Consider the following 9,153-nt stretch of genomic DNA (forward strand, 5'->3'; position numbering starts at 1 on the left):
TGTGTGTGTGTGTGTGTGTGTGTACATGCCAGTCAAATGCTTTTAAATACACAGCAAACTCATTAGAAAACATTTTACTGATTGCATACTCATTGACTTACTTCATCTCCCACCACTTTTTCATCCACTGGTCTTTGGGAATTTCACCTTTAAAGACCATCCACCTCCACTTCTCTAACATGTAAGTAAATGGCAGAGTCCCAACAATCGTGAGTGCTTGTTTGAGCAGGAAGTTTATTTCTGTTTCTGAAAGTAAAATGGAAAAGGATAAATATTACAATGAAGATGACAGTGGATGTTTTGTGTTAAAGAGAATTTTCCTAACCTCAAAATATTATTCCTCAAGATGTACTTACTATAAAGATACATGAGAAAAATTAACAGTATTCATAATAATATGTATATATTTATTTTCTCAGCTAAGGGATTTGGAGTAGGTTGAAGCCCTGGAACAGAACAGGTAAATAAAACCCAAAGTTACTTCTAATCCTCATTTTCTTCATTAGTTTCGGTTTCCTCCCTTAAATACCTCTTATCAGAGTTCATTAGAGCTATTTCATCCACTTTCCCAGTCACACTGTTTATTCTGGAAAGCTCCACGAAGTCAGTGACTGTTAATGTCTCATTTAAGACTGCATAACCTAGTCCCATGTCTGCTACGTGATGCCTTCTGTGAGTCTTTGTTAAATAAACAAATACTAAACAGATTCAGTGAAAAGCCTGTAAACCAGGGAGGAGAAATAAAACAAAAGAGCCCTCCTGGAGGGCACTATCCACCGGGTGGTGAAAAGTACAATGTACTTTAAATGTAAGGGTATCTTCCTTACCAAGAATTTAAAATGCTTTAACAAATCATGTTATTTCATTTTATCCTTTATTAGTGACATAAAGAGGCAGTGGAGTTCATCTCTAGTGTACAAAGGAAATGCATTGAAATGTAAGCAGGGGATGTTATCTACTTTTCACATCACTGTGTCTCTGGTGTCTAGAAAAATGTCTTGCACACAGTATGTGCTCGATAAATATGTTTGGAAGAAGAAAGAAAGAGAAAGAGGGAGGGAGGAATGGAAGGAATAAAGGAATTTATTGAACATTATTCACAAATCAGGGGCAGAGTCAAGAAAAAAAGCAGGAGTTTTCCAAACCGGTGGTTTAACCATGTCTAATATCATCTTTTTTAAAAAAAAAAATTTTATTTTAGGTTCAGGGTTATGTGTCCAGGTTTATTATATAGGTAAACTCGTGTCACAGGGTTTGTTGTACAGATTATTTCATCACTGATCTAATACCATCTTAAGAAACATAGTCATCAACCATTTTTACCTGCTGTCAGGGAATATTTAAAAATAATAAAATATCTGTTCATTGACTTGAATTAATGATATTTTAAAATTAGGAAGCAGTTATGGTTACTGTTAACTACCTTTGTTTGTTACTCTCTTCATGGGAGGATGCTGCTACTAGTCTGTAATCCACTAGGACTCTGCCTACAGTAACTATTTCAAACATGATGATAGGCTTTACGCTGGCCCACTCCCAGGCCCTTGTGGGATCACCAAGGATCTGGAACCACAGATCAAGGCAAAGTGAATTGTCTACTCAAGGATGGAGCTCATGACCTTGACCTCCTCGACCAAATGCTCCAGACAGAGGAGCTGATCTTTATGTCACAAATAACTAAAATTAGGGGAGAGAATATGCGGAAGAGAAGAAGGCATTAGGCTCTATTTGTCCTCCATTTATGAGGAAGAATCAAAAACCATGGCATCCTCACTGAAGAAATTGGATCTCCTGAACATTTGTCATGTTTCATCAAGTCCAAGGCATCTAAAAGGAAATGGGCTGCCTCAGGCAGAAATGTTGAAGGATAGCACAGATCTAAGGGGATGTTACAGGGGAAATTCACACTTCAGCAGGATGAACAAAATGTTTCAATCCCTTCTAATCTTGATATTAAACCACCTGTTCTTTAAGAATTTCAAAATTTAAAGCTATACTTTGCTTTGCGTAATATTATGGAAAAGACTTTAGGGCTGTTGTTCTGATTCCGCCACTACATTGCGTTTTGACTTCAGGCTACTTTCCCTCTCTTGTCTTCAGTTTACTCCTCTATAAAATGGTTTTTAGAATCTATTCCAACTCTAAAGTTTTGGGAAATTTTTACCTAGAACCAGAGGGGTCTAGTTAGAATGCTGACACTAATTGGACAAGCCATTTCAGTTCTGTGAGACTGTTTCATCATCTTTAAGAAAAAAACTTCTGTTAGATATTTCACAGGATCCCAAGTCCATTCATTCAGTTACCTCTCTTATTCCCTTTTCAATAATACAAAACCAAAAGTTGACATGTTCTGATATATACTTAAATTTTTTCACCAGTAGTAATTTCCAGTTACCCGTAAACACCTTATACCTTATGTGGCAAAAAGTAAATATTTCCTACATAAGATAATAAATACCTTTGCCCGTAACAGATTAAAGAACCTCCAAAACAAGCCACAAGAAAATGTCCATACCATTGTCTTCTTGAAACTCGGGTGACAGAAGACCAATGGATTTTAAATGCTTAGGTGTGGCTGCAGAAAGTGACATGATTTCCCCAACAGCTTCATGGAATCCTTCATTAGCTCCATTTCTTAGCAGAAAAGGTTGTGCAGCATATGCCATATCATACTGGATATGCCCCATCTCATGATGAGCTGTCAGGAAGTCGTCCATTGTCACTTTTGTGCACATAAGGATCCTGCATGAAAATGGACAAGATGAAAATGAATCTCACTGACTTTCATTTAACCCTTACAGTGGAGTTGTATGGGGTTTTGGTAGCATGCATCATCTTTCCAAGACTTACTCACCAGTGAATCTTGAGTACCCACCTCTTATGTCCTAGAAACAGTACTAGTTGCTCAATATAAAGCAATGGGCATGGCTGAATCCTGTTCTCTTGCTCATAGACTAACAGGAAGACAGATAAGCAGAGTTCTCTGCTACAAGAACTCTGAGGCAAGTACTCTATAAGTGATCAGTACACACAGCCTTGAGCATAAAAATGAGTGAATGTAGGCACAGTCCCCTAGAAGCACCAAGAAGGGCATGACTGAGGATGCAATGAGCAATTTGGACCTTAATCAATGTGCAGGAGTTTGCCCGGTAGATGACATGGAAGTTGACGTTCCTACTGCTCAGTGAGAAAGGCGTAGGGGCAGGGGGGTGGAAATATGGCATTCAGGACACTGCACGCTGTTTGGTATTGCCAGGATAGAGAAATAGTAGAAGGGGCTGCAAATTGAAACTTGGGAATCATTAGCATGTAAGTTGGGAAATAGATATGATGGGCCATGGAGCAGGAATCGAATGCAAGAAAAGAGGACCAAAGATAAACCTTTAGAAGGTCCAAGTACCTAAGGACTGGGGAGAGGAAGATTATTCAGGGGAGACGGAGAAAGTACAATCAGAGAGGTCAACGAAATCTGGAAAAGAATGACAATGTGGAAGTCGGTCAAAAAAAAAAAAGCATCTGAAAGACAACTTGTAAATCTTGTCTAATGCTGCTATAGCCCAATGGGATAAGAACTGCATTTGGCAATGAGATGGTGGTCCTTTTTAACTTAGCAAGAGCATTTTCATTCAGGTGGGTGTAGGGGTCATATATCAGTAGATTCCCAAATTTATTTCATACCACTTGGATCATGTCACCACCCCCTCCAATATCCTGCGAGGCCTCCTTATTGCTCAAGAATAAACTCAGCCACCTTTTATACACCAATATGACCCTGTAAACCAAAAACTATTTGAGATAGGTCTCAATCAATTCACAAGTTTATTTTGCCAAGGTTAAGAACATGCCAAGAAGAAAAGAACACAGAATTTATAGAAACAGTCTGTGGTTTGTGCCTTTCTCCAAAAATAATTTTGAGGGCTTCAACATTTATAGGAGAAAAGCGAGCTGGAGGGGATAGTGGGAGGGCATGGTAATCCACACATTGCAAGAGAAAGGGGGAAGGTAAGGAAATATTCAGTTATGTATTCATCTCATGCTCAGTAAATCTATTTTCCTTTCACAACCCCAACCTACTTTTCTAATTTGGTTTCTCCCTGTTCTCTTTTGAAATAATTATAAAAATAACTACTATATATTTACTGCCTACTGTATGTAAGATTCTGTGCTTGAAAACCTACTTATACTTTCTCATTTTTAAGCCCCACTCTAGCACTGGCATCAGTAAACTATGGCCTGCTGGCAAGCCACTGTTTTTATAAATAAATTTTTATTGGCACACAGCCACATCCATTTGTTTGTGTATTGTCTATGGCTGTTTTCATGTCACAAGGGCAGAGCTGAGTAGTTGCAACAGAGATCTGCAAAGCTTAAACTATTTACTATCTGGCCCTTTACAGAAAAGGATTGTAGATCCAATCCCTACCCTAGTCAATGCTGGAGGGGGCCTGCCAAGACTTTATCCACCATCCCCTAGCTGCCTGAGTCACAGCTGTTAAGGGCCTACAGCTGCTCCCTTCACTGCCTTTGGCCAAATGGGAGTTATGCTCCCCCATACTCTGGGGCAGTCCACAGCCAAAGACTGCCTAATATAAAAGGCTAGCCCCCTTGTCTTGAGGTGTGGCCTAGTCTGTGGGTCAAGTTATGCTCCAGAGAGCTTCATGGGATAAGGCTGAGGCCAAGTTTCCAGTAAAGATCACATCCTTACTTACCTCCCTCCTTTGTCCCAGCCTGCTTCCCTCATTCCCCTCTGCCTCAGAGCTCTCCTCAATGAAGCACTTGTAAAACGATCTTCTTTTCAAGCTGGGGAATCCAACCTAAGGCTCTCACAAGCCTGCAACCTGGGAATTACTATTCTACTTTATAAAATAAGGAAACTGAAACCAAAGAAAGTTAAATACCTTGTCCAAGGTTGCATGGTCATTAAGTGACACACCTAGGATTCTGAAGCCTGTGCTCATTCTGCCACATTACACAAACTCTCCTTCACTTATTTCTCATTCTAGCCTAACTTGCTGACTTCAGTATGCAGGTCAGGTCCTGCCTCTCTGTATTTGATCCTGCTGTTCTCACAGCTTGGGTCCTCCTCCTGACTCTGTGTATCTGAATCCTTCTTGTCTTTCCAAACCCAATTCAAATCCCACTTGTAAAGCACGGTCTGATCCTATCTCCTATTGCAAGTGTGGTCAGTTTTCTTCCAGTTCTCCATAGAGCATGCCCTGTGTCTCTCTTACGACATGTACTGCTTTCTCCCTTCGATCCAAGCTTATTTATTCACCTATTCTGTCTCACTCACAAGAGTGAAACATGGAGGGGAAGATCAATGTGTGATTCATATGTCCATCTTCCAAAAATCTTAGCACGAAATCTTTCCTGATATGGGTGCAACCATCCCCATTACCATACAATGCCAATGGATGCATAATATTTCAAAGAAAGCAGATTGTCCAAAGGTTCAAGTTAGAGCCTGCTGGCAATCCTCTTTTCCTGGGAAAACCCAAATGTGCTCTCCTGGACTCCCAGCCTTAGTTCAAGGAGAATTAACTTATCTTTTCTGTGCTCAGAAAAGCAGAGAAAGAATTCAAGTTAAACTTCAGCCTGCCTCTGTTTTCTCCCATTTAGTATCAGTTGTGTAAGTATCAGCCCCACTACCTGAAGTCGCCCTTCCCCAGGTCCCAAGCTGTGGGGTGGCAGACTACTTTCTGAACATTTCCTGGGTCAGTTAGCATGGAATTTTCCCAGAATCCTTGAGTCATATTAGGAAGACCAACAGATACAAAGAACTTCTCGGCCTCCTTGAATATTCTCTGTGCATCCCAGGCCTTGGAAAAGAGAACAGTATTAATTCCAGCATCAAAATAACAGCATTCTTAAATTAAATAAGCCAGGCACTGAAAAACAAATACCACATGTTCTCACTTATGTGTGGAATCTAAAACAATGGAACTGGTAGAAGCAGAGAGTAGAATGGTGGTTACAGAGGCTATGGGGTGGGGGCAACGGGGAGATGATGGTCAAAGCGTACAAAGTCTCAAACAGGATGAATAAGTTGGTTTTATTTTTTTGAGATCTATTGCACAGCATAGTAAATATAGTTAATAATAGAACAGGGCCGGGCGTGGTGGCTCACGCTTGTAATCCCAGCACTTTGGGAGGCCGAGGCGGGCGGATCACGAGGTCAGGAGATCGAGACCACGGTGAAACCCCGTCTCTACCAAAAATACAAAAAATTAGCCGGGCGTGGTGGCGGGCGCCTGTAGTCCCAGCTACTCGGAGAGGCTGAGGCAGGAGAATGGCGTGAACCCGGGAGGCGGAGGTTGCAGTGAGCCGAGATCATGCCACTGCACTCCAGCGTGGGCGACAGAGCAAGACTCCGTCTCAAAAAAAAAAAAAAAAAATAGAACATTGTACACTTTGAAATTGCTAAGAGAGTAAATTTCAAATGTTCTCACTGCAAAAAAAGTATGTGAAGTAACTGATATGCTAATTAGCTTTAATTATTTTTCATTGTATTCATAAATCATGAAATCACCTTGTACCCCATAAATATATACAATAACAAATGTCAATTTACAGTAAAATTTTAAAATGGAAAAAAGTGCTAATAGCATTTTTAAAATAGCAGCATTATTTCTGCTGGATATACACATTGGCATAACCTTTCCAAAAGGTAATTTGATAACACATATGGATAGCATTTGAAATTTTTCTCTTTGTCTCAGCAATGCGGTCTCTAAGGAACTAACCTAAAAAATTATCAGAAATTAGATTCAACAATTACATTGAGAATTATTTTTAATAGAGAAAAAAGTTGAAACGACCATCAGAATGGTTAAATAAATAATGATACCTTTCAAAAACAGAATAATGTGCAGCCACCCAAATTATATTTATGAAAAATTTTTTGGTTTATATCCAAAAGACAGGCAATAACAAATGCTGCTGAGGGTGTGGAGAAAAGGGAACCCTCCTACACTGTTGCAAGGAATGTAAGTTAGTACAACCACTATGGAAAACAGTTTGGAGGTTCCTCAAAAAAGTGAAAATAGAGCTACCATATGATCCAACAATTCCACTGCTGGGTATATACCCAAAAGAAAGGAAATCAGCATTTTGAAGAGATATCTGCACTCCCATGTTTATTGCAGCACTATTCACAATAGCCAAGATTTGGAAACAACCTAAGTGTCCATCAGTAGATGAATGGATAAAGAAAATGTGGTACACATACAAACTGGAATACTATTCAGCCATAAAAAAATGAAATCCTGCCATTTGCAACAACACAGATGGAACTGAAGGTCATTATATTAAGTGAAATAAGCCAGGCACAGAAAGACAAACATTACATGTTCTCACTTATTTGTGGGATCTAAAAATCAAAACAGTTGAACTCATGGACATAAAGAGTGGAAGGATGGTTACCAGAGGCTGGAAAGAGTAGTGGGAAGGTGGCAGGGGCAGGTGAGGATGGTTAATTGGTACAAAAAAATAGAAAGAATGAGGCTGTGTGTGGTGGCTCAGCACTTTGGGAGGCCAAGGCAGGCAGATTGCTTGACACTAGGAGTTTGAGACCAACCCGGCCAACATGGCGAAACCCCGTCTCTACTAAAAATACAAAAATTAGCTAGGCATGGAGGTGCACACCTGTAATCCCACCTACTTGGGAGGCTGAGGTGGGAGAATCGCTTGAACCCAGGAGGCAGAGGTTGCAGTGAGCTGAGATCGTGCCACTGTACTCCAGCCTAGGTGACAGAGTGAGATCCTGTCAAAAAAAAAGTCTACTATTTGACAGCACAACAGGGTGACTATAGTCAATAATAATTTAATCGTACATTTAAAAATAACTAAAAGAGTATAATTGGATCATTTGTAACTCAAAGGAAAAATGCTTAAGGGGATGGATGCCCCCATTTTCCATGATATGATTATTATGTATTGCATGCCTGTATCAAAACATCTCATGTACCCCATATACCTAGTATGTATCCATAAAATTTTTTTAATCTGAGAATTTTAATTGATATTATAAAATACAATTTAATAGTAAGTAAAAAAGTAGAATATATGAACCACTTAATGAGGTAGTACATGAAAATGTTAACAGTAGACTGAGTGTGATTATTAATACTGTTTTCTTGTTTTAATTTTTTATATTCCAAGTAAAACACAACTTTTCTACTCAAGCCAATAATCATTGATTGATCTCCTTCAAGGGGAAAGGCCCTGTATTAGACTCGGTGGAAGACATAAACTATAAGGTGGACCTGAAGGCATAGGCTTTTGGAATCAAAAAGGCCCAGATGTGGCATAGCAGCCAGTGGGTAGTTGGGCCTTGGCTTCATGATCTGTAGGAAGTCCAAATTTTCACAATGTTCTGGAACTAAAAAGAGGCAGCAGTAGGCATGTGCCACCCAGAAAACTCTCCTGGGAACAAGTGTCTCAGGAGCTGACCAAGCCGGCTTAGGAGATAAGACCTACATGAGGTGAGCTAAGTTGGTGTAATTGGCAGCTAGTCTATGAATCAGTTTTAGTAACAGAAAACTTCCTCTGATCTCAAAGACCAGCCAAGTCTGGTTTTTCTCCTCTGCCAGCCCTGGGAATAAGAAACAGGATATGAGCCTATAGATGGCTTAAAAATTAAGGACTTACTGTCAGGCAATTGGTATTGATGAGTATGACATTCTTAAGTAGAATGAACCTATACCAAAACAGTATAGATTAGGAAATACAGTTAACATCTGTTGAATGAACAATGAATGAATGAACAGAAAACCAGGCTGAAATTATTAGGAGTTCTGAGTTCAATCCTTAGTTGCCAATGACTGTCTTTGTGACTTTGGGCAAATCATTTACCTGAGCCTCAGTTTCCTCACCTATAGCATGGAGCTGTCAGAATACCTATCCTGAGTCAGAGATGACAATAGAAGAGATGGGTGTGAAAATCCTTTAGAAAGACTAAAAATCTACATCAAGATGGCCCTATACTGCTGCTCAACTTCAAAGTGGAGCTAGAATAGCTACAAGAGTTTAGAGGCCCTTGCAGTTTCACTTTTTATTCTGCAGTGGACTTTTCCCAGGAGTATGTTATGTATGTGAAGATGTTCATTGCATTGCTTCTTACAGATTTAAAACTATTAACAAGCAAAGGTTCAG

General features: G+C 39.7%; 1 protein-coding gene across 1 annotated transcript in view; it reads right to left on the reverse strand.

Annotated features, from left to right (window-relative positions):
* Window positions 1-9,153, reverse strand: part of ACE2 (angiotensin converting enzyme 2) — an 84,651-nt gene that overhangs the window by 14,533 nt on the left and 60,965 nt on the right. Inside the window, exons 9-11 of the mRNA XM_058441404.1 lie at window positions 5,650-5,819; window positions 2,516-2,742; window positions 102-246 (exon numbers count right to left, since the gene is read on the reverse strand). Of these exons, the coding sequence (XP_058297387.1) occupies window positions 102-246; window positions 2,516-2,742; window positions 5,650-5,819 (542 nt within the window). The remainder of the gene's footprint in view (window positions 1-101; window positions 247-2,515; window positions 2,743-5,649; window positions 5,820-9,153) is intronic.

Source organism: Hylobates moloch, unplaced genomic scaffold (genome assembly GCF_009828535.3).
Source record: "Hylobates moloch isolate HMO894 unplaced genomic scaffold, HMol_V3 SCAFFOLD_7, whole genome shotgun sequence".
NCBI lineage: Eukaryota > Metazoa > Chordata > Mammalia > Primates > Hylobatidae > Hylobates > Hylobates moloch.